The sequence below is a fragment of the Narcine bancroftii genome, chromosome 11 (assembly GCF_036971445.1).
Source record: "Narcine bancroftii isolate sNarBan1 chromosome 11, sNarBan1.hap1, whole genome shotgun sequence".
NCBI lineage: Eukaryota > Metazoa > Chordata > Chondrichthyes > Torpediniformes > Narcinidae > Narcine > Narcine bancroftii.
The window spans coordinates 68,932,548-68,958,635 of NC_091479.1; the positions used below are offsets into that span (position 1 = coordinate 68,932,548).

Sequence of the window (26,088 nt, forward strand, 5' to 3'; positions counted from 1 at the left end):
TCAAAGTCCCTGGACTTTGATTGTCCTTCCTGCTGGGTACAGTTGGAAGTTGCCCTTACAATTTTACCTGCAATGATTTGTTTGTTTCCTTGCAGCAATCAATGAAACGGAAGGAATTCTCTGCAGAGTTTGGCGGCAGTGATGTTTGCTATTTCTGTGGGAAGAGGGTCTATGTGATGGAGCGACTGAGCGCTGAAGGAAAGTTCTTCCACCGCGGCTGCTTCAAATGTGAATATTGTGGCGAGACCCTCCGTCTTTCCACGTACGCCTATAACCCAGAGAATGGTAAGGCCAGTGCCAAAACTGGAGAGAATGTGAAGGTGACAAACTAATTTGTTTTAGTGGGTCAGGACTCTAAAGAGAACTCATTTTTTAACAACAGTGTCATTGGGTCAGCCTGAGATAGTGAACGATCTCAGTTGTGTGACTCTCCAGAACACCAGTGTTTGGGAGGTGGGAGTGGGGGGGGTCAGCTGAGAATCTGAGCTCGCCACCCTACCCCACCACCCTCACCCATTAATTCCTCCCTACTCATTCACCCTGTCCCACTTCACAAGCTGGATATCTCAGCCAAAACATAGTGCACAACCACAGTGACCTCCCAGTAGCCCACCATTTTAATTCTGAGTCACACTCCCAGACTCGCATATCTGTCCAAGGCCTTTTGTACTATTCCACCCTGATCACCTGCGGATTGGAGGAACAATACCTTGTCTTCCATCTGGGTACTCTCCAGCCAGGTGCATTAATTTCTCTGCATTTTGCTAAACTTGCTTGCTTTTCCTTTTCCCCTCACCCACCCATCCCTCCTCCCCCTCATTGCTGCTGTCCCCTCCCTCCCCTCATCCACAATCGTATCCTGCCTTTACCACCCTCTCCCCTTTTTCCCAGATGCCTTGATGAATGGCTCAGGCCTGAAATTTTGGTTATGTAGCGGCAGCTACACTGCTCATGAAAGAACACAACCAGACAGGCAGAGCTCAGTGAGCAAACTAGTTTATTCCAGGATGCTGGGCTGTATTTATACTCCCAGCCCGGACCTGTCTGAGAACCGTGCTGGAGGGCGCTGACGTCACACGGGCATCAGGTGGTCCCCTAGCACGGGCTTTTGAGCCCCGTGCTGGGAGGAAGGGAACACCCCCGACGGCGCCATTTTGGCCAGCTGCCCTGCCGCGTGGCTTACAAGTGGGGCCGGTTCGCATGCCTAGTGGTAAGCCACCACACAGCCCCTCCCAGAACCGGTGCCAATGCTCTTTTTCGCTGGGCAGCCTCACTTCTTGGGCTGGGCTACGACCACGGGCTCAGTGGGATCGAGGTGCGCTGGCTTCAGCCTGTCTGTCCATGGTAAACAGCTCCTGCCTGCCGCCCATGTCCAGCGTGAAGGTGGAGCTGGAAAGCTGTACGACCCTGTATGGCCCCTCATACGGTCGCTGCAGAGATGCCACAGTCGGACCCCGCCGAACGAAAACATACTCTGCGGAAAGCAGTTCGCCGGGAACGTGAGACGGGCGGGTGCCATGCCTGGGCAGTGGTGGGCGTTCGAAGGAGTCCAAGCGTGCCCTGAGGTGAGGAAGTAGTTCGTGTGGCGACTGCTGGGGATAGTGAGGTGCGTTGACAAACTCATCAGGTCATGCCAGTGGCGCACTGTCGACAAGCTCAGCAGATGACGGCTGCAGATCTTCCTTGGGAGTGGAGCGGATGCCCAGGAGCACCCAAGGCAGTTCGTCTGCCCAGTTGGGACCAGTGAGGCGACCCATGAGAGCCGACTTAAGGTGGTGGTTCAGACGTTCGACCAGTCCATTGCCCTGTGGGTGGTAGGCCGTGGTGTGGTGTAGCTGCATCCCCAACCTGTTGGTGAGCTGTGCCCACAGGGCAGATGTGAACTGGGTGCCCCTATCGCTGGTGAGATGAGCCGGGACGCCGAACTGGGCGACCCAACCATTCAACAGTGCTCGGGAGCAGGAGTCAGTCGAAGCGTCTGGCATCGGAATCACCTCAGGCCAGCGAATAGTGCGGTCCACCAACGTAAACAGGTAACGGTTGCCCTTATGGCCCGACGATGTCCATGTGAATGTGGCTGAACTGTTCCCGGACGTGCTCGAACTCCTGTACGGGCGCCCTGGTCTGCCTGTGCACCTTGGACGTCTGGCAATGGGTGTATGTTCTGGCCCAGCCCGTGATCGGCTTCCACAGCCCATGCCATACGAATCATTCTGCAACCATCTGGACCGTGGACCTGATGGATGGATGTGAAAGGTCGAGGATGTGACGGAAGACCTGCCTGCGCCACTGCTGGAGAATCACTGGTCATGGAGTGCCCATGGAGATATTGCACAGGATGGTACCTTCACCACTCGGAATTGGGAGGTCTCGGAACCGCAGGCCCGTGATGGCGGTCTTGAAGGCCCTCGTCTCCTCATCATACTTCTGGTCCCGAGCGAGCTGGTCAAAGTCGAGGCCGCGCGTCAGCGTGCAGATGGCCGGTCGCGAGAGTGCATCGGCAACCACATTGTCCTTTCCCGCCTTGTGCCGAATGTCGGCGGTAAACTCCGACACGAAGGAGAGGTGACGCTGCTGGCGGACCGACCAGGGATCCTTTGCCATCACGAGCGCCTGGGTGAGGGGTTTATGGTCGGTGAAGATGGTAAAAGTCCTCCCCTCCAAATAAATAGCGGAAATGCCGCACCGCCAGGTACATGCCCAGTAACTCACGGTCGAAGGGACTATATTTGCATTCCGGCGGGTGGAACAGGCGCCTGAAAAATGACAGCGGCTTTCAATGTCCATTCACCTGCTGCTCCAGGACGGCACCAACAGAGAGTGCCATATGCAGGTCGGTGGGCGAGCATGGTGGCCTTCGCGAGGGCGTCCTTGGTGGCCTCGAATGCGGTGCAGGCTTCTGGGTTACAAGTGAGCATTTTGTGCTTGGCAGCGATGAGGACAAATAGCGGCTGCATGATGCGCGCAGCTCCCAGGATGAAGCGGTTGTAAAAGTTGACCATACCCGTGAACTCCTGCAGTCCCTTGAGGCTGTCCGGGCGTGGGATCTCCTTGATAGCAGCGACCTTCGCAGCGGTGGGCATGGTTCCTTCGGCCGTGATCGTATGGCCCAGGAACTGCATGGACTCTTTCCCGAACTGGCACTTGGCCGGGTTGATGGTAAGGCTGAAAAGGGCGCCTTGTGTTGCTCCCGGTCCTTGCTGGCGACAAGGATGTTGTCCAAATAAATAAAGACGAAATCCAAGTACCTGCCCACAGAATCCATGAGGCGCTGGAAGGTCTGAACGGCGTTCTTGAGCCTGAACGGCATGCGCAGGAATTCGTACAAGCCAAAGGGGGTGATGATGGCCGTCTTGAGTATGTCTTCAGGGTACACCAGGATCTGATGATATCCGTGCACCAGGTCAACCTTGGAGAAAACCTTCGCACCATGCAGGTTGGCTGTAAAGTCTTGGATGTGAGGGATGGTGTAACGGTCAAGAACTGTTGTCTCGTTGAGCCGTTGATAGTCTCCGCGGGGACGCCAGCCGCCGGAGGCTTTCGGGACCAGATGGAGCGGTGAGGCTCACAGACTGTCGGACCGCCGAATGATACCCAGTTCCAACAGGTGCGAAAACTCCTCCTTCGCTACCTGGAGCTTGTCAGGCGGAAGCAAGCATGCCTTGGCGTGAACCGGTGGGCCCTGGGTGAGGATGTGGTGGAACACTCTATGGCGCAGCGAGGCAGCAGAAAACTGTGGCTTGAGGAGCGTCGGGAACTCGTCCAGGATTTGCTGGAACTCGTCTCTAGGCGTGCTGATCGTGGCCATCTGCGGTTGCTCCGAGCGGGAGGCGTTGAGAACAGCCTGGAAGGTACGGACGTCCATCAGGCGCCTACCTCGAATGTCCATCAGAAGCCCGTGAGTGAGGAGGAAGTGTGCACTCAGGATGGCAGTCGGGAGGGATGAGACGGAGAACCTCCACGCGAAATTTCATTGGCCGATCTGGAAGTGGACTGTCTTGTCTCCATACGTCCGGATTGCTGTTGCGTTGGCCGCACGGAGGGGAGGTCTACAAGGTCGGTTCCTGGACTCTACAGCCGTGGCCGGGCTGATGCTGATCTGGGCTCCAGTGTCAGTGAGGAGCCGCCGACCGCTGACTGAGTCCCGCAGGTAGAGGAAGCTGTGTCCTTGGCCAGCCGCCGCAGCCATTAACAGCGGCCGGCCTGGTCGTTTCCCTGGAACGAGCAGGCCTGACGACACTTCTGAGCCTTAGCTCCCCAGCGCTGGTGTTAGAAGCAGAGGCCTGGAGCAGATGCTGTGGCCTTGGTTATGCTCTTGGGGGCCCCTGCAGGGGTCGGATGCTCTACCGCAGTGCTAGGGGCGGGCTTGGCGTGGTCGTACCCATGCTTCGTGACCTTCTGGACCTCTGAGCACTCCGGAAATTGTGCCTTCTGGGCGACCTTTCTCGGGTCGGTGAAGCTTTCCTGGACCTGGGCATATGGTCGAGGAGAATGCGCTGTAAGAGTGGGCAGTTGGTGTGCTCACCCATGAGTGCGAGCATCTTGTCCATCAGCTCCATTGGGGAGATATCACCCAGGGTGTCGAGGTGCAGCATCCGAGCAGCATGCTGGTGTCTGGATAGACCGAGGGATCCGGTAAGCACTCGCTTGATGGTCTCGTATTGATCTTCGGCAGGTGGATGCTGAACGAGGTGCAGCATGTAGCTGTGGTGGCCTGGTCCAGGGCAGCGACCACATGGTAGAATTTGGTTGTGTCAGACGAAATCTGGTGGAGGTGAAACTGAGCCTCTGCGTTGCTGAACCAGGTCTCCGGCTCCTGAACCCAGAATTCAGGCAGTTTCACGGCTATAGCGCTGATTCCAGGCTCGCTCATGATAGGTTCAAAGACGTTTGAACCAGTCGTGGTCACCAATTGTAGCGGCGGCTACACTGCTCCTGCAATAACACACACAACCAGACGGGTTGAGGTCAATGAGCAGACTAGTTTATTGCAGGCTGCTTGGCTGTACTTATAATCCTAGCCCGGACCTGGCTGAGAACCGCGCTGGAGGGCGCTGACGTCACCTGGGTGTCACGTCGTCCCCCAGCACGGGCTTCTGAGCCCCTGGCTGGGAGGAAGGGAACACCCCACCACGGCGCCATTTTGGCTGGCTGCCCTGCCGCATGGCTTACAAGCGGGGCCGGTTCGCCTGCCTAGTGGTGAGCCGCCACAGTTATGTATTTCTACCTTTGCTCCATAAAGGACGCTGTTTGACCCACTGAGATTCTCCAGTATTTTGTGTTTTTACTTCCACCACGGTGTCTATGGATTTTCGTGATTTACTACTGTTTTAATCGTCCCTAATTGACCCGTTATGTGCAGAGTTTCAGAACTCCAAAAGAATTGGGCCAATGACAATTTTACCTCAAACAAAATATTTCAGTAACAATTGGGTTTAGAGCAATGGTTCTCAACCTTTTTATCCCACTCACACACCACCTTTTTTTAAAAATTTTTATTTTTCACACTATAAACCACATTGATCAAGATACATACATTTTTCTTTTCAAATATATACAGTGTCGTTTTCTCCCCCCCCCCCCTTCCCATCCCACCCTCCCCATCTCCCCTCCCATTCATTTAAAGTACAGAATCTAAGATACATTAAACCCGTCAAACAATGTTGTCACTCAATAAAAATAAACAAGAAATTCCACTGAGTCAATTCTTTTCATTTCCTTCTCCTTCTGTCATTTTAGGTGGTAGATGTCCCCGGTAGGTTTTCTCTATTGTGTTTCATGTATGGCTCCCATATTTGTTCAAATATTGTAATATTATTTCTTAAATTATATGTTATTTTTTCTAATGGAATACATTTATTCATTTCTATATACCATTGTTGTATTCTCAAGTTATCTTTCTAATTTCCAGGCTGACATAATACATTTTTTTTTGCTACGGCTAGGGCTATCCCAACAAATCTTTTTTGTGCACCATCCAAATCAAGTCCAAATTCTTTGTTTTTTATGTTACTTAGGAGGAAGATCTCTGGGTTTTTTGGTCTCTGGGTTTATTGCTTTCTGTGATTTTATTTAATATCTGGTTTAGATCTTCCCAAAATTTTTTCACTTTCTCACACGTCCAGATTGCATAAATTGTTGTTCTCATTTCTTTTTTACAACAAAAACATCTGTCAGATACTGTTGGGTCCCATTTATTTAACTTTTGAGGTGTAGTGTATAGCCTGTGTGTCCAGTTATATTGTATCATACGTCAACTCACACACCACCTTAAGTAATTCCTTATTAATCACAGAGCACCAATGGCATAGGGATTACTTAAGATGGTATGTGAGTTGAAAGAAAAATTTTGAAAACCACTGGGTTACATTGAGGTGATTATTACTTGATTACTCTGCGGTGATTATTTCCCAGTAGCCAGTGACTGCACACTTGTACTGCTTACTTACTGCACTGTGCCTGCTGTATGTACGGTGATATCCATGTTTGCAGGCCACTAGCCATGATATGGTTTAACCAAGTTCTGTTATTTTGCAGGAAAATTCTATTGCAAGGCTCACTACCGGCTGGCAGGACGGGAAGCCAGAAAGAGGCCAGCAACTCCTCCAGCAATCGCCCAGGTACGACGCCACACTTGGAAACTTGGTTTAATGGAGGGATTTATTCATTGACTTACTGGTCCTGTTAGTGTTGCAGTACTGAGGATGCCCAACCTTCACTGACACACAAAAAGCGCAGCATCCCAGACATGACCTCTGGATCATGTCAAGTTCACTCAGCTGAGCTGAGATTATCTGGGAGAGGGTCCCGGTTAGCCAATGTCTGCTGTGATGAATAGGGCAGAGCAAGCAACCCTGATCATTCTGAGTATGGCATTCAGAGGCTCACCAACCAGCCACACAGTTTGCATTGCAGAGGCAGGGCTTGTCCACCCCAGGACGGTGTCATGTGCATTCTGGTACTGTGCATAGATCTAGTACCATATGCAGACCCATGCCTAAGTCCCTGGGTATCAGGTACCATGTAGGGTCACTGTGTCCCCAATGTCATGTATGGTTACTATGTCTTTGGCGCTGCGTATTGTGCCTGCGTGACTTGTGCCGTATAGTCACTGTATCCCTGGTGCTGTATACAGATCCTGTGTCCCCGGCATCCCCCATTTTTCCTACATTTGCTGATGACTGTGCAGTGTGTATCCTGATACAATAACCACCTCTATGCTGTTTGCCCTCATGTAGGAGAAGATTCTTGCTCCCCCGCTGCCCACCATGACCACAATTGGACAGACTGGCCCCAAGGAGCCATATGTTGATGGAGCCACAGGTAGATGTTGTTCCCTTCTTGACAACGATTGGCTTCCCTTGCCTCTGAGGGGTGGGTTTGCTCGGCTTTACGATGGAATGAACCGATGGATTTCTGAGCCAGATGATACAGAAGACTAGGAGAGGAAGTTTTCTCACTACCCTATCCTCCTCCAAACCATTACACCTCATCAACAGTGTCTGGTGAAAGGATCCTGGAATCAGAAGAGCAACGTGCCTTTTTATGATTCAGAGCATGAAGAATCAGCGCACCATCTCCTTGTCACTGCGACTCCAACTATCTCTGCTGCCCCGTGACCCTGTTCACTTTCTCCCATGAAGAATCAGCGCACCCTCTCCTTGTCACTGCGACTCCAACTATCTCTGCTGCCCCGTGACCCTGTTCACTTTCTCCCATGAAGAATCAGCGCATCCTCTCCTTGTCACTGCGACTCCAACTATCTCTGCTGCCCCGTGACCCTGTTCACTTTCTCCCATGAAGAATCAGCGAACCCTCTCCTTGTCACTGCGACTCCAACTATCTCTGCTGCCCCTGTGACCCTGTTCACTTTCTCCCATGAAGAATCAGTGCACCCTCTCCTTGTCACTGCGACTCCAACTATCTCTGCTGCCCCGTGACCCTGTTCACTTTCTCCCATGAAGAATCAGCGCACCCTCTCCTTGTCACTGCGACTCCAACTATCTCTGCTGCCCCGTGACCCTGTTCACTTTCTCCCATGAAGAATCAGCGCATCCTCTCCTTGTCACTGCGACTCCAACTATCTCTGCTGCCCCGTGACCCTGTTCACTTTCTCCCATGAAGAATCAGCGCATCCTCTCCTTGTCACTGCGACTCCAACTATCTCTGCTGCCCCCGTGACCCTGTTCACTTTCTCCCATGAAGAATCAGCGCATCCTCTCCTTGTCACTGCGACTCCAACTATCTCTGCTGCCCCGTGACCCTGTTCACTTTCTCCCATGAAGAATCAGCGCATCCTCTCCTTGTCACTGCGACTCCAACTATCTCTGCTGCCCCGTGACCCAGTTCACTTTCTCCCATGAAGAATCAGCGCATCCTCTCCTTGTCACTGCGACTCCAACTATCTCTGCTGCCCCGTGACCCTGTTCACTTTCTCCCATTAAAGAATCAGCGCATCCTCTCCTTGTCACTGCGACTCCAACTATCTCTGCTGCCCCTGTGACCCTGTTCACTTTCTCCCATGAAGAATCAGCGCACCCTCTCCTTGTCACTGCGACTCCAACTATCTCTGCTGCCCCTGTGACCCTGTTCACTTTCTCCCATGAAGAATCAGCGCACCCTCTCCTTGTCACTGTGACTCCAACTATCTCTGCTGCCTCTGTGACCCTGTTCACTTTCTCCCATGAAGAATCAGCGCACCCTCTCCTTGTCACTGCGACTCCAACTATCTCTGCTGCCCCTGTGACCCTGTTCAATTTCTCCCATGAAGAATCAGCGCATCCTCTCCTTGTCACTGCGACTCCAACTATCTCTGCTGCCCCCGTGACCCTGTTCACTTTCTCCCATGAAGAATCTGCGCATCCTCTCCTTGTCACTGCGACTCCAACTATCTCTGCTGCCCCGTGACCCTGTTCACTTTCTCCCATGAAGAATCAGCGCACCCTCTCCTTGTCACTGCGACTCCAACTATCTCTGCTGCCCCGTGACCCTGTTCACTTTCTCCCATGAAGAATCAGCGCACCCTCTCCTTGTCACTGCGACTCCAACTATCTCTGCTGCCCCTGTGACCCTGTTCACTTTCTCCCATGAAGAATCAGCGCACCCTCTCCTTGTCACTGTGACTCCAACTATCTCTGCTGCCCCTGTGACCCTGTTCACTTTCTCCCATGAAGAATCAGCGCACCCTCTCCTTGTCACTGCGACTCCAACTATCTCTGCTGCCCCGTGACCCTGTTCACTTTCTCCCATGAAGAATCAGCGCATCCTCTCCTTGTCACTGCGACTCCAACTATCTCTGCTGCCCCGTGACCCTGTTCACTTTCTCCCATGAAGAATCAGCGCATCCTCTCCTTGTCACTGCGACTCCAACTATCTCTGCTGCCCCCGTGACCCTGTTTACTTTCTCCCATGAAGAATCAGCGCATCCTCTCCTTGTCACTGCGACTCCAACTATCTCTGCTGCCCCGTGACCCAGTTCACTTTCTCCCATGAAGAATCAGCGCATCCTCTCCTTGTCACTGCGACTCCAACTATCTCTGCTGCCCCGTGACCCTGTTCACTTTCTCCCATGAAGAATCAGCGCATCCTCTCCTTGTCACTGCGACTCCAACTATCTCTGCTGCCCCTGTGACCCTGTTCACTTTCTCCCATGAAGAATCAGCGCACCCTCTCCTTGTCACTGCGACTCCAACTATCTCTGCTGCCCCTGTGACCCTGTTCACTTTCTCCCATGAAGAATCAGCGCACCCTCTCCTTGTCACTGTGACTCCAACTATCTCTGCTGCCTCTGTGACCCTGTTCACTTTCTCCCATGAAGAATCAGCGCACCCTCTCCTTGTCACTGCGACTCCAACTATCTCTGCTGCCCCGTGACCCTGTTCACTTTCTCCCATGAAGAATCAGCGCATCCTCTCCTTGTCACTGCGACTCCAACTATCTCTGCTGCCCCCGTGACCCTGTTCACTTTCTCCCATGAAGAATCAGCGCATCCTCTCCTTGTCACTGCGACTCCAACTATCTCTGCTGCCCCGTGACCCTGTTCACTTTCTCCCATGAAGAATCAGCGCACCCTCTCCTTGTCACTGCGACTCCAACTATCTCTGCTGCCCCGTGACCCTGTTCACTTTCTCCCATGAAGAATCAGCGCACCCTCTCCTTGTCACTGCGACTCCAACTATCTCTGCTGCCCCTGTGACCCTGTTCACTTTCTCCCATGAAGAATCAGCGCACCCTCTCCTTGTCACTGTGACTCCAACTATCTCTGCTGCCCCTGTGACCCTGTTCACTTTCTCCCATGAAGAATCAGCGCACCCTCTCCTTGTCACTGCGACTCCAACTATCTCTGCTGCCCCGTGACCCTGTTCACTTTCTCCCATGAAGAATCAGCGCATCCTCTCCTTGTCACTGCGACTCCAACTATCTCTGCTGCCCCGTGACCCTGTTCACTTTCTCCCATGAAGAATCAGCGCATCCTCTCCTTGTCACTGCGACTCCAACTATCTCTGCTGCCCCCGTGACCCTGTTCACTTTCTCCCATGAAGAATCAGCGCATCCTCTCCTTGTCACTGCGACTCCAACTATCTCTGCTGCCCCGTGACCCAGTTCACTTTCTCCCATGAAGAATCAGCGCATCCTCTCCTTGTCACTGCGACTCCAACTATCTCTGCTGCCCCGTGACCCTGTTCACTTTCTCCCATGAAGAATCAGCGCATCCTCTCCTTGTCACTGCGACTCCAACTATCTCTGCTGCCCCTGTGACCCTGTTCACTTTCTCCCATGAAGAATCAGCGCACCCTCTCCTTGTCACTGCGACTCCAACTATCTCTGCTGCCCCTGTGACCCTGTTCACTTTCTCCCATGAAGAATCAGCGCACCCTCTCCTTGTCACTGTGACTCCAACTATCTCTGCTGCCTCTGTGACCCTGTTCACTTTCTCCCATGAAGAATCAGCGCACCCTCTCCTTGTCACTGCGACTCCAACTATCTCTGCTGCCCCGTGACCCTGTTCACTTTCTCCCATGAAGAATCAGCGCATCCTCTCCTTGTCACTGCGACTCCAACTATCTCTGCTGCCCCGTGACCCTGTTCACTTTCTCCCATGAAGAATCAGCGCATCCTCTCCTTGTCACTGCGACTCCAACTATCTCTGCTGCCCCGTGACCCTGTTCACTTTCTCCCATGAAGAATCAGCGCACCCTCTCCTTGTCACTGCGACTCCAACTATCTCTGCTGCCCCGTGACCCTGTTCACTTTCTCCCATGAAGAATCAGCGCACCCTCTCCTTGTCACTGCGACTCCAACTATCTCTGCTGCCCCCGTGACCCTGTTCACTTTCTCCCATGAAGAATCAGCGCACCCTCTCCTTGTCACTGCGACTCCAACTATCTCTGCTGCCCCGTGACCCTGTTCACTTTCTCCCATGAAGAATCAGCGCACCCTCTCCTTGTCACTGCGACTCCAACTATCTCTGCTGCCCCTGTGACCCTGTTCACTTTCTCCCATGAAGAATCAGCGCACCCTCTCCTTGTCACTGTGACTCCAACTATCTCTGCTGCCTCTGTGACCCTGTTCACTTTCTCCCATGAAGAATCAGCGCACCCTCTCCTTGTCACTGCGACTTCAACTATCTCTGCTGCCCCGTGACCCTGTTCACTTTCTCCCATGAAGAATCAGCGCATCCTCTCCTTGTCACTGCGACTCCAACTATCTCTGCTGCCCCCGTGACCCTGTTCACTTTCTCCCATGAAGAATCAGCGCATCCTCTCCTTGTCACTGCGACTCCAACTATCTCTGCTGCCCCGTGACCCTGTTCACTTTCTCCCATGAAGAATCAGCGCACCCTCTCCTTGTCACTGCGACTCCAACTATCTCTGCTGCCCCGTGACCCTGTTCACTTTCTCCCATGAAGAATCAGCGCACCCTCTCCTTGTCACTGCGACTCCAACTATCTCTGCTGCCCCTGTGACCCTGTTCACTTTCTCCCATGAAGAATCAGCGCACCCTCTCCTTGTCACTGTGACTCCAACTATCTCTGCTGCCCCTGTGACCCTGTTCACTTTCTCCCATGAAGAATCAGCGCACCCTCTCCTTGTCACTGCGACTCCAACTATCTCTGCTGCCCCGTGACCCTGTTCACTTTCTCCCATGAAGAATCAGCGCATCCTCTCCTTGTCACTGCGACTCCAACTATCTCTGCTGCCCCGTGACCCTGTTCACTTTCTCCCATGAAGAATCAGCGCATCCTCTCCTTGTCACTGCGACTCCAACTATCTCTGCTGCCCCCGTGACCCTGTTCACTTTCTCCCATGAAGAATCAGCGCATCCTCTCCTTGTCACTGCGACTCCAACTATCTCTGCTGCCCCGTGACCCAGTTCACTTTCTCCCATGAAGAATCAGCGCATCCTCTCCTTGTCACTGCGACTCCAACTATCTCTGCTGCCCCGTGACCCTGTTCACTTTCTCCCATGAAGAATCAGCGCATCCTCTCCTTGTCACTGCGACTCCAACTATCTCTGCTGCCCCTGTGACCCTGTTCACTTTCTCCCATGAAGAATCAGCGCACCCTCTCCTTGTCACTGCGACTCCAACTATCTCTGCTGCCCCTGTGACCCTGTTCACTTTCTCCCATGAAGAATCAGCGCACCCTCTCCTTGTCACTGTGACTCCAACTATCTCTGCTGCCTCTGTGACCCTGTTCACTTTCTCCCATGAAGAATCAGCGCACCCTCTCCTTGTCACTGCGACTCCAACTATCTCTGCTGCCCCGTGACCCTGTTCACTTTCTCCCATGAAGAATCAGCGCATCCTCTCCTTGTCACTGCGACTCCAACTATCTCTGCTGCCCCGTGACCCTGTTCACTTTCTCCCATGAAGAATCAGCGCATCCTCTCCTTGTCACTGCGACTCCAACTATCTCTGCTGCCCCGTGACCCTGTTCACTTTCTCCCATGAAGAATCAGCGCACCCTCTCCTTGTCACTGCGACTCCAACTATCTCTGCTGCCCCGTGACCCTGTTCACTTTCTCCCATGAAGAATCAGCGCACCCTCTCCTTGTCACTGCGACTCCAACTATCTCTGCTGCCCCCGTGACCCTGTTCACTTTCTCCCATGAAGAATCAGCGCACCCTCTCCTTGTCACTGCGACTCCAACTATCTCTGCTGCCCCGTGACCCTGTTCACTTTCTCCCATGAAGAATCAGCGCACCCTCTCCTTGTCACTGCGACTCCAACTATCTCTGCTGCCCCTGTGACCCTGTTCACTTTCTCCCATGAAGAATCAGCGCACCCTCTCCTTGTCACTGCGACTCCAACTATCTCTGCTTCCCCTGTGACCCTGTTCACTTTCTCCCATGAAGAATCAGCACACCCTCTCCTTGTCACTGCGACTCCAACTATCTCTGCTGCCCCGTGACCCTGTTCACTTTCTCCCATGAAGAATCAGCGCACCCTCTCCTTGTCACTGCGACTCCAACTATCTCTGCTGCCCCTGTGACCCTGTTCACTTTATCCCATGAAGAATCACGCACCCTCTCCTTGTCACTGCGACTCCAACTATCTCTGCTGCCCCGTGACCCTGTTCACTTTCTCCCATGAAGAATCAGCGCACCCTCTCCTTGTCTCTGCAACTCCAACTATCTCTGCTGCCCCGTGACCCTGTTCACTTTCTCCCATGAAGAATCAGCGCACCCTCTCCTTGTCACTGCAACTCCAACTATCTCTGCTGCCCCTGTGACCCTGTTCACTTTCTCCCATGAAGAATCAGCGCATCCTCTCCTTGTCACTGCGACTCCAACTATCTCTGCTGCCCCGTGACCCTGTTCACTTTCTCCCATGAAGAATCAGCGCATCCTCTCCTTGTCACTGCGACTCCAACTATCTCTGCTGCCCCGTGACCCTGTTCACTTTCTCCCATGAAGAATCAGCGCACCCTCTCCTTGTCACTGCGACTCCAACTATCTCTGCTGCCCCGTGACCCTGTTCACTTTCTCCCATGAAGAATCAGCGCACCCTCTCCTTGTCACTGCGACTCCAACTATCTCTGCTGCCCCCGTGACCCTGTTCACTTTCTCCCATGAAGAATCAGCGCACCCTCTCCTTGTCACTGCGACTCCAACTATCTCTGCTGCCCCGTGACCCTGTTCACTTTCTCCCATGAAGAATCAGCGCACCCTCTCCTTGTCACTGCGACTCCAACTATCTCTGCTGCCCCTGTGACCCTGTTCACTTTCTCCCATGAAGAATCAGCGCACCCTCTCCTTGTCACTGCGACTCCAACTATCTCTGCTTCCCCTGTGACCCTGTTCACTTTCTCCCATGAAGAATCAGCACACCCTCTCCTTGTCACTGCGACTCCAACTATCTCTGCTGCCCCGTGACCCTGTTCACTTTCTCCCATGAAGAATCAGCGCACCCTCTCCTTGTCACTGCGACTCCAACTATCTCTGCTGCCCCTGTGACCCTGTTCACTTTATCCCATGAAGAATCACGCACCCTCTCCTTGTCACTGCGACTCCAACTATCTCTGCTGCCCCGTGACCCTGTTCACTTTCTCCCATGAAGAATCAGCGCACCCTCTCCTTGTCTCTGCAACTCCAACTATCTCTGCTGCCCCGTGACCCTGTTCACTTTATCCCATGAAGAATCAGCGCACCCTCTCCTTGTCACTGCAACTCCAACTATCTCTGCTGCCCCTGTGACCCTGTTCACTTTCTCCCATGAAGAATCAGCGCACCCTCTCCTTGTCACTGCGACTCCAACTATCTCTGCTGCCCCGTGACCCTGTTCACTTTCTCCCATGAAGAATCAGCGCACCCTCTCCTTGTCACTGCGACTCCAACTATCTCTGCTGCCCCGTGACCCTGTTCACTTTCTCCCATGAAGAATCAGCGCACCCTCTCCTTGTCACTGCGACTCCAACTATCTCTGCTGCCCCGTGACCCTGTTCACTTTCTCCCATGAAGAATCAGCGCACCCTCTCCTTGTCACTGCGACTCCAACTATCTCTGCTGCCCCGTGACCCTGTTCACTTTCTCCCATGAAGAATCAGCGCATCCTCTCCTTGTCACTGCGACTCCAACTATCTCTGCTGCCCCGTGACCCTGTTCACTTTCTCCCATGAAGAATCAGCGCACCCTCTCCTTGTCACTGCGACTCCAACTATCTCTGCTGCCCCGTGACCCTGTTCACTTTCTCCCATGAAGAATCAGCGCACCCTCTCCTTGTCACTGCGACTCCAACTATCTCTGCTGCCCCCGTGACCCTGTTCACTTTCTCCCATGAAGAATCAGCGCACCCTCTCCTTGTCACTGCGACTCCAACTATCTCTGCTGCCCCGTGACCCTGTTCACTTTCTCCCATGAAGAATCAGCGCACCCTCTCCTTGTCACTGCGACTCCAACTATCTCTGCTGCCCCTGTGACCCTGTTCACTTTCTCCCATGAAGAATCAGCGCACCCTCTCCTTGTCACTGCGACTCCAACTATCTCTGCTTCCCCTGTGACCCTGTTCACTTTCTCCCATGAAGAATCAGCACACCCTCTCCTTGTCACTGCGACTCCAACTATCTCTGCTGCCCCGTGACCCTGTTCACTTTCTCCCATGAAGAATCAGCGCACCCTCTCCTTGTCACTGCGACTCCAACTATCTCTGCTGCCCCTGTGACCCTGTTCACTTTATCCCATGAAGAATCACGCACCCTCTCCTTGTCACTGCGACTCCAACTATCTCTGCTGCCCCGTGACCCTGTTCACTTTCTCCCATGAAGAATCAGCGCACCCTCTCCTTGTCTCTGCAACTCCAACTATCTCTGCTGCCCCGTGACCCTGTTCACTTTCTCCCATGAAGAATCAGCGCACCCTCTCCTTGTCACTGCAACTCCAACTATCTCTGCTGCCCCTGTGACCCTGTTCACTTTCTCCCATGAAGAATCAGCGCACCCTCTCCTTGTCACTGCGACTCCAACTATCTCTGCTGCCCCGTGACCCTGTTCACTTTCTCCCATGAAGAATCAGCGCACCCTCTCCTTGTCACTGCGACTCCAACTATCTCTGCTGCCCCGTGACCCTGTTCACTTTCTCCCATGAAGAATCAGCGCACCCTCTCCTTGTCACTGCGACTCCAACTATCTCTGCTGCCCCGTGACCCTGTTCACTTTCTCCCATGAAGAATCAGCGCACCCTCTCCTTGTCACTGCGACTCCAACTATCTCTGCTGCCCCGTGACCCTGTTCACTTTCTCCCATGAAGAATCAGCGCATCCTCTCCTTGTCACTGCGACTCCAACTATCTCTGCTGCCCCGTGACCCTGTTCACTTTCTCCCATGAAGAATCAGCGAACCCTCTCCTTGTCACTGCGACTCCAACTATCTCTGCTGCCCCTGTGACCCTGTTCACTTTCTCCCATGAAGAATCAGCGCACCCTCTCCTTGTCACTGCGACTCCAACTATCTCTGCTGCCCCGTGACCCTGTTCACTTTCTCCCATGAAGAATCAGCGCACCCTCTCCTTGTCACTGCGACTCCAACTATCTCTGCTGCCCCGTGACCCTGTTCACTTTCTCCCATGAAGAATCAGCGCATCCTCTCCTTGTCACTGCGACTCCAACTATCTCTGCTGCCCCGTGACCCTGTTCACTTTCTCCCATGAAGAATCAGCGCATCCTCTCCTTGTCACTGCGACTCCAACTATCTCTGCTGCCCCCGTGACCCTGTTCACTTTCTCCCATGAAGAATCAGCGCATCCTCTCCTTGTCACTGCGACTCCAACTATCTCTGCTGCCCCGTGACCCTGTTCACTTTCTCCCATGAAGAATCAGCGCATCCTCTCCTTGTCACTGCGACTCCAACTATCTCTGCTGCCCCGTGACCCTGTTCACTTTCTCCCATGAAGAATCAGCGCATCCTCTCCTTGTCACTGCGACTCCAACTATCTCTGCTGCCCCCGTGACCCTGTTCACTTTCTCCCATGAAGAATCAGCGCATCCTCTCCTTGTCACTGCGACTCCAACTATCTCTGCTGCCCCGTGACCCTGTTCACTTTCTCCCATGAAGAATCAGCGCATCCTCTCCTTGTCACTGCGACTCCAACTATCTCTGCTGCCCCGTGACCCTGTTCACTTTCTCCCATGAAGAATCAGCGCACCCTCTCCTTGTCACTGCGACTCCAACTATCTCTGCTGCCCCGTGACCCTGTTCACTTTCTCCCATGAAGAATCAGCGCACCCTCTCCTTGTCACTGCGACTCCAACTATCTCTGCTGCCCCTGTGACCCTGTTCACTTTCTCCCATGAAGAATCAGCGCACCCTCTCCTTGTCACTGTGACTCCAACTATCTCTGCTGCCCCTGTGACCCTGTTCACTTTCTCCCATGAAGAATCAGCGCACCCTCTCCTTGTCACTGCGACTCCAACTATCTCTGCTGCCCCGTGACCCTGTTCACTTTCTCCCATGAAGAATCAGCGCATCCTCTCCTTGTCACTGCGACTCCAACTATCTCTGCTGCCCCGTGACCCTGTTCACTTTCTCCCATGAAGAATCAGCGCATCCTCTCCTTGTCACTGCGACTCCAACTATCTCTGCTGCCCCCGTGACCCTGTTCACTTTCTCCCATGAAGAATCAGCGCATCCTCTCCTTGTCACTGCGACTCCAACTATCTCTGCTGCCCCGTGACCCAGTTCACTTTCTCCCATGAAGAATCAGCGCATCCTCTCCTTGTCACTGCGACTCCAACTATCTCTGCTGCCCCGTGACCCTGTTCACTTTCTCCCATGAAGAATCAGCGCATCCTCTCCTTGTCACTGCGACTCCAACTATCTCTGCTGCCCCTGTGACCCTGTTCACTTTCTCCCATGAAGAATCAGCGCACCCTCTCCTTGTCACTGCGACTCCAACTATCTCTGCTGCCCCTGTGACCCTGTTCACTTTCTCCCATGAAGAATCAGCGCACCCTCTCCTTGTCACTGTGACTCCAACTATCTCTGCTGCCTCTGTGACCCTGTTCACTTTCTCCCATGAAGAATCAGCGCACCCTCTCCTTGTCACTGCGACTCCAACTATCTCTGCTGCCCCGTGACCCTGTTCACTTTCTCCCATGAAGAATCAGCGCATCCTCTCCTTGTCACTGCGACTCCAACTATCTCTGCTGCCCCCGTGACCCTGTTCACTTTCTCCCATGAAGAATCAGCGCATCCTCTCCTTGTCACTGCGACTCCAACTATCTCTGCTGCCCCGTGACCCTGTTCACTTTCTCCCATGAAGAATCAGCGCATCCTCTCCTTGTCACTGCGACTCCAACTATCTCTGCTGCCCCGTGACCCTGTTCACTTTCTCCCATGAAGAATCAGCGCACCCTCTCCTTGTCACTGCGACTCCAACTATCTCTGCTGCCCCGTGACCCTGTTCACTTTCTCCCATGAAGAATCAGCGCACCCTCTCCTTGTCACTGCGACTCCAACTATCTCTGCTGCCCCCGTGACCCTGTTCACTTTCTCCCATGAAGAATCAGCGCACCCTCTCCTTGTCACTGCGACTCCAACTATCTCTGCTTCCCCTGTGACCCTGTTCACTTTCTCCCATGAAGAATCAGCACACCCTCTCCTTGTCACTGCGACTCCAACTATCTCTGCTGCCCCGTGACCCTGTTCACTTTCTCCCATGAAGAATCAGCGCACCCTCTCCTTGTCACTGCGACTCCAACTATCTCTGCTGCCCCTGTGACCCTGTTCACTTTATCCCATGAAGAATCACGCACCCTCTCCTTGTCACTGCGACTCCAACTATCTCTGCTGCCCCGTGACCCTGTTCACTTTCTCCCATGAAGAATCAGCGCACCCTCTCCTTGTCTCTGCAACTCCAACTATCTCTGCTGCCCCGTGACCCTGTTCACTTTCTCCCATGAAGAATCAGCGCACCCTCTCCTTGTCACTGCAACTCCAACTATCTCTGCTGCCCCTGTGACCCTGTTCACTTTCTCCCATGAAGAATCAGCGCACCCTCTCCTTGTCACTGCGACTCCAACTATCTCTGCTGCCCCGTGACCCTGTTCACTTTCTCCCATGAAGAATCAGCGCACCCTCTCCTTGTCACTGCGACTCCAACTATCTCTGCTGCCCCGTGACCCTGTTCACTTTCTCCCATGAAGAATCAGCGCACCCTCTCCTTGTCACTGCAACTCCAACTATCTCTGCTGCCCCTGTGACCCTGTTCACTTTCTCCCATGAAGAATCAGCGCACCCTCTCCTTGTCACTGCGACTCCAACTATCTCTGCTGCCCCTGTGACCCTGTTCACTTTCTCCCATGAAGAATCAGCGCACCCTCTCCTTGTCACTGCGACTCCAACTATCTCTGCTGCCCCTGTGACCCTGTTCACTTTCTCCCTTGTCATCCTCACCATCTTCCCCCACCCAGTGAGCCCACTCAAGGTCCAGCAGCCTCTTCTGAAGGAAGTACATTCACCAAATCCAGCTTTTTGTGCTTCATTTATGCAAAGTGGGAAAATGGAGGATGGATTTCTAGATCCCTGGTGGATGAGTTACAGGTGGCCAACCTTAAAGACTGCTACTCAAATAAATCTCCTGCTCTCAGTTTGAGTCTGACTGGCAAATTTAAAGTGATAGTAAAGGTGACAGTGTCTTAATCTAGCAACATTACTTACATACTGCTGGGGATCCAGCTGGTGGTTGGTGATCGGGAATCCAGTGATCTGGGGATCTGCTGATCCAAGGGCAGCTGGGGATCCAGTGATCCAGGGGCAGCTGGTGGTTGGTTGATTGGGGAATTCAGTGATCTGGTAGGCAATTAGATATTCAGTAATCCAAGAGCAGCTCGGGATCCAGTGATACAGTGATGCTGGGGATCTGATTATCCAGGAACTGTTGGGGATCTGGGGACAGCTGGGGATCTGGTGGGATCTGGGGACAGCTGGGGATCTGGAGGGATCTGGGGACAGCTGGGGATTTGGAGGGATCTGGGGACAGGTGGGAATCTGGAGGGATCCGGGGACAGCTGGGGATCCGGAGTGACCTAGGAACAGATGGTATCCTGTAAGCCCAGTTGTGCTGAGGAACAAGAAACCAATATTAAGATGCAGATCCAGCTACACATGCAGATATGGGTTCAATAAACTGGATTAAAGTGAGGGTCATGATGATGTTCACAGAGAATAGAGAATAAATGGAGAATGCTACTCGACAGGTAGAGCAGCCTCTGTGGAGAGAACTAAGTTAACATTTCCTGTTGATTACCTCTGATCAAATGACAGAGCTGGAAATGTAGGGCTGTTTCTCTCTTCACTAATGCTGCTTGCCTTGCTGTGTATCTCCATTATCTTATCAAACAACAGAAGTACTGATGAGAAAACAATACCAAATGCATTGGTGAGGGCAGAAATGATCCAGTAAAACACAGTTCAGGAAGATAAGTGATGTGTGAAGTGGATCATAAATCTATCAAACCTGTCTCAATTGCGACTGCTGTGATTTTAGTCCCAGCCACACTTTCCATTATCCTTAACCCAGCCTAAAGCTGTGGAGTTTATCTCCATTTCAAATATGCTTCATTATTTTCAGGGTTGAATGGGATAGCAAAAGGTCATCGCCTGTCCTCACTTTGGTCTAAAGTGAGGTGACCCTTGTAGTGAGATTATATGCCCTCATTCTGGATCCCTCCTCCCCTGCCTCCTCCACAGATGGAGGATCCTTTCAATGCCCCACAGGAGCTGACAACAAAACACCATGGAGGCTTAAAGCCTGAAATAAAAGAAAAATGTGGAGCTCCTTACGTCAGCCAGCATTTATGGAGAGGGTTAATGAAATTGATGATTTAGGTTAGTAACCCTTCATTAGAACTGAGAAAAGTGAGAAATTGATCCAGTTTATGTTTCAGATACAAGGGAGGGAGGGGTGGGCAGTCGGAACAAATGGCAAGGTCTGCAATAGAGTGAGAGACTGAACAACACCAGTGGCGTTGGTGCGGCTGAGAGTGGGGGGAGGGGGTTGAAGATTTGCCTGGGAGACGTGTACATTATGGGAAACGATTAAAGAAATCTGATGTACCAGAAGAACAGAGAGCAAGTAATTGATGCTAGAAGTGTGAGGTGAAAGAGCCAATTAGAGATGAGTATTCAGTTCTGGTCACCTCATTACACAAAGGACATAAATGCTTAAGCGAGGGTGCCGAGGAGGATGTTACCTGGATTGGAAAATGCATCTTCTGACCAATGGGCAGGTTAACTGAGCTAGGGCTTATCTCTTTTGAAGCGACTAAGAATGAAAGGTGATTTAACAGAGAGACACAAGATTGTGAGAGGTGTAGATAGGGTCGACAGTCAGCACTTTTTTCTCAGGGCAACAATCTAAATTTCGGAAGTCACCTGTAAAAGGTGAGTGGAGGAAAGTTTAGGCGAGATGTCTTAAGTATTTTTTTTACTCAAAATGCATTGCTTGAGTAGTGGTGAGGTGGTACAATAGGCTCAAAAATTCTTAGATACGCACTTGAGTGTAAGAAAAAAGGAGAGTTAAGGGTGTGAGTTTGGGAAAGGTGAGATTACATAGGTCAGCACAACAGTGTGGGCCGAAGGGCCTATATTGTTCTATACTGTTTAATGTTGTATATTTGGAATGCTCATCCCAGAGAGGTATAATCACCTGGTTAGAGAGAGGTCAGATTGGGAGTGGGATGGTGAACGAACCAGAAGGTCCCTCTTTCTCATCACTAAATTACCCAATCTGCTCATGAGTGCTCAAGGCTGTATACTATATTGAAAGAGATACAAATGAATCACTGCTTCACCTGGAAAGATTATTTGGGTCTTTGGATGGTGGGGAAGAGAGGGGGAGGTGATAGTCAGGTGTTCCGATTCTTCATTTGGGAAAGTGCCATAAGATGGAAAGTGGTTGCTGGAGGTAGAAAAGCAGTCCAGAGAGTGGTGAAGGGAGCGGTCCCTTCAGACCACTGAAAGGGGAGGGGAAACTGTGCCTGACAGTGATGTTCTGAAGTGGGAGCTGGTGAGATGGAAGGTGAGGATAAAGGGAACTTTGTACATATTCTGGGTGGATGGAGAGGGCTTGAGAGCAGAAGTGAAGGAAGTGCAGTTGGTAAACCATCAACCATGGTGGAGTGGGAATAGGATTAAGGAAAAGGAGGTTCCTCAGAACCACTGTTGTGGAAAGGGAGGTCAGTATAGTTGAGAACAAGATGCCAGGAAATGAATGCAACTTAAGGCTTTAATTTCTAACTTCTCGTTCTAATGAAAATTTGTTGACCTGAAACATTAATGGTTCCAATCTCCATAGCCTGCTGCCTGACCTGCTGAATATTGCCAGCGCTTCATTCTCCCAAGCTCCAATAGAATATGCCATGTGTATTGTATCCAAGGCAAATACTTCCTTCCTTAAATTTAAAACCAAAGCAGTAAAGGTCAGGGATCCAGTAACATGGAAAATTATACGGATCTGGTAATATGTGAAATGAAAGGCGTCCATTGGTAAGAATGACGTGATCTGGTAATGATGGGGATCTAGTAACAAGGTGAATAATGGGTAAACAGCAACAAGGAAACAGTAACAACAGATGAGGTTGCAGTTAATGTGAATCGATGCCCGGTATAACAGAGACTGCAAACATAGGATCTGACTTTGAAGTGAAAGTGCAGTCAAGAGGGATTGAAGTTCATTCAATAAAATGTATGACAGTGTCCAGTCAGCAGCAAGAGGAATAACAGGGGCCTACTGAGAAGAGGAACAACAGGAATCCAGTATCCATGAGAATGATGGGAGTGAAAGTACAGGGCAATGATATTAATCCATAAAATTGGTCATTACAGTGATGCAAGCACAAGAACATAGTGGATCCAGTAACAAGTGACCTAGGAATATTAGGGATTTTTAATGGTCAGAACCCAGTAATGTGAACTAATGGGAGTCCTCTTAAAAAGTAATTAAAATACTTTTAGCTCTAAAAACAGCAATATAAATGGAATTACATGTGGAATGATAACAATACACAGAATAAAGGACAAAGGAGTGATGGTGATTGAGCAGCAGAGAGCAGGGGAGAAGGTTATTGAGGGAGTGGGAGGATGGATGAGAGTGGAAAGAGAGCAGTGAGTGGGCAACAGGCAAGTGGAGGAAAGAGGAGGGATCAGGGAACAGAAAACTGGGAAAAGAGGCAAGGAACAGAATTGGAGTGTGCAGGGAATGGGAGGCCACAGAGCAGGAGATTGTGTGGGAAAGAGCTTAAGCAGAGAACGGGAGACTTAACTAGCATCTGCCAAAGGGAGTACATTCTCTCCCAAATGTTTTTTTATATATAAAAGAGGGGGCATAAGTATTATAAAGTGAGAGGGAAAGTAAACAAAGGAGAATAAGCAGATAAGAGAGTGAAGGGGGAGTGAGCAGAGGAGATAGAATGAGCAGGAGATAGTGGAGGGAATGAAGTTGTGGGAGTGAGCACGGGAGAGTGAGCAGTAAGAAGGAGGGAGGGTGGCAGGTGAGAGGAAGTAGGTTCTCAGACTGGGAGAAGGAAGCCAGGAATGGGCAGAAAAGTGAATAAAGGAAGTGGAATTGGGAATGGGAGAGTGAAGAGAGAGCGGTGGAGAAAGGACGGTGAAAAAGGAAGCAGGGAACAGTGGGAGAGTGAAACCTGAACAGGGAGTGAAGGATAGGAGCAGGGACAGCAGGCAGGAAACTGGGAGCATGAATGTAAGCTGAGAATAATGAGGAGGAGTGAGAGAGAGGTGAGTCTGAGAGACGGGTAGCAAGAGAGATGTCAGAGCAAAGCTAGAATGAGAGTGAGAAATTGGAAAGAATTAACTGATAGATTTAATGTGTTTGGTTATGGGTATGTATTGTAATGGTACTTCCAAACAATTTTTTTCCATTATTACTTCTCATTATTTCTGGTGTTTAGTGGAAGAATTTTCTGTGTGACATTCCCTTACTTATGACCTTTTCCTGGTGTCATGAATTCAAGACAGCAGCTGAGGGAAACATCGTAATTCAGCCTCGCTTGACTTTCGTGAATGGAGAAACATTGGGAAACGTGACAGTGGAAAAATGTATCTAGTAAAGAAGGCTTTGGGTTAATGTCAAAGTGCAATGGAAGAGACGTTTGTTTATATCATATTACATGCATCTCAGGCATCCCTCTGCTCTTTACAGCCAGTGAAGTTCTCTGTAGGCATTCCCTCAAGTTTGAGGATAACCTGCTTTCACTCCAGTTCTGAGTGGAGATGCCAGTGCATGAATTCTTTGTAACATGAGTTGTCTATTGCACTAATCTGATATCATTATCGTCTTGACAGAGCATGGTCTATATCCATTGGTAATACCAATGGAGACCAGGCTCATTGTACCGTTTAAACACATACCTGGCTGCAGGTACACATTATAAGCCCTAGACATGTGCATGAGGACCACACAAACATGAATCAAAGTACAAACACACTCTTACACACTCCCCATTTCAGAAGCAAGGTAACAGCCAAGGTTGTCCAAAGAATGAAACCAACAAGCAGGGAAAACACTCAGAATGCCAGGCAGCATCCATGGAGAGATAACCTGAGTTATCATTCATTATCTGCAAGTTTATTATGTTTTCATGCTTCTATTAATGACCTGGTATTTTTTTTCAGAAACCTTGATTGAGAGATTTTGTTAAGGATACTGAGCAGAATTTGTTTGCTCTTTAAAATCATACCCATCATGGACATTTTGTTCTCAGCTGATAGAGAACATGTGCAACTGAATTTGTAAAGAATCAGATGTAAAGAATTTTAGGGAATGATTTAGAGAACTTCTGACCAGAGTATAGCTTCTGTCGTTCACTGATATGATGCTTGAACCTAAGACCTACAGACTTCAATGCATGAGAGCCACTAAAGTCATCACTGAGAATTCATCAATGCCCAGAGTGCTCAAGTCTTCCATTGGTTGACTGATCTTGCAATGTTCTTTCTTGTGGCAGTGACTGAATCCTTGGGTTTGGATTTTTGGCCAGGATTAGCCTGTGGTGTTGTCTGTAGCTTGTTTCACTTGAGCTGTTTGCCCTTTCCTGTCATGGAGGTGCTTCTAGCCCTGGCTGATCATATAGTCATACAGTGTAGAGCAGGGCCTTTGGCCTAACTAAACCAGTTGCTTGCATTTGGTCCATATCCCACTAAGTCCCTTCTATTCGTAAATCTGACCAAATGACTTTTGAATGCTGTAATTGTGCCTGTTTCTACAGCTGTTCGGTCCAGATACCAACCACCCTTTGAGTGGCAAAAGTTGCCCTCGGGTCCCTCTCAAATCTCTCCCCTCTCACCTTAAACCTATGCTCTCTAGTTCTAAAAACATCTAACCTGGGAAAAAGACTGTGAGCACTCACTTTATCTGTGGCCCCCATGATTTTGTAAACCTCTTTAAGGTCACCTTTCAGCCTCTTTTGCCCTAAGGAATAGGCACAGCCTTTCCAACCTCTCCCTTTAACTCAACCCCTCCTCCCAATCCCAGCAATATTTAGGTGAGTCTCCTCTACACCTCTTCCAACTTAATGATGTGCTTCCTACAGCTGGGCAACCAAGCTTGGCCTCACTGACACCTTGTACAGCTGAACCATGATGTCCAAACTTTTGTACAATACCTTGCCTAAATTTGGCCAGTATGCCAAATGTCCTATTCATCATTTTCCACTTGAGATGACACCTTCAAGAAAAAGCATGAATTTTGCAGAGTCATATTTATTCAAACTGTTAGTGATTGTGTTATGTATTCCCCACTGCACTCTGGAAACCAATTCAGCAGTCCTTGACACCCCCACTGTTTATTGTGGGAACAGCATTATTAAATAGAAGGAGCAGAGAAGAATCCCCATGATCCAAATACATCACCCCTTCAGTGACCTGGCAGACAACACACAAGCTTCAATGACAGAGCAGGATGGCAGGTAATGAGTGGGTAATAGATCTTCTCCTTGACAGGATGGAATCAGATGCACTGCCAGGCAGGGGAGAACAGATGAGAATTTGGTGGTCAACCAGAATTTTCAGCCAATATCCCCATGTCACCAGGGGGCTGAGTGTTTACACTGGGGGAGGTGGGAAACCGGAGTC

General features: G+C 50.9%; 1 protein-coding gene across 2 annotated transcripts in view; it reads left to right on the plus strand.

The window, feature by feature from the left end:
• The window catches only part of LOC138745848 (protein-methionine sulfoxide oxidase mical3a-like), a 176,120-nt gene that overhangs the window by 74,711 nt on the left and 75,321 nt on the right, over positions 1-26,088 (plus strand). For both annotated transcript variants that reach the window (XM_069903247.1, XM_069903248.1), the window contains 3 exons: positions 96-285; positions 6,538-6,620; positions 7,239-7,323. In XM_069903247.1, coding sequence (XP_069759348.1) covers positions 96-285; positions 6,538-6,620; positions 7,239-7,323 — 358 coding nt within the window. The remainder of the gene's footprint in view (positions 1-95; positions 286-6,537; positions 6,621-7,238; positions 7,324-26,088) is intronic.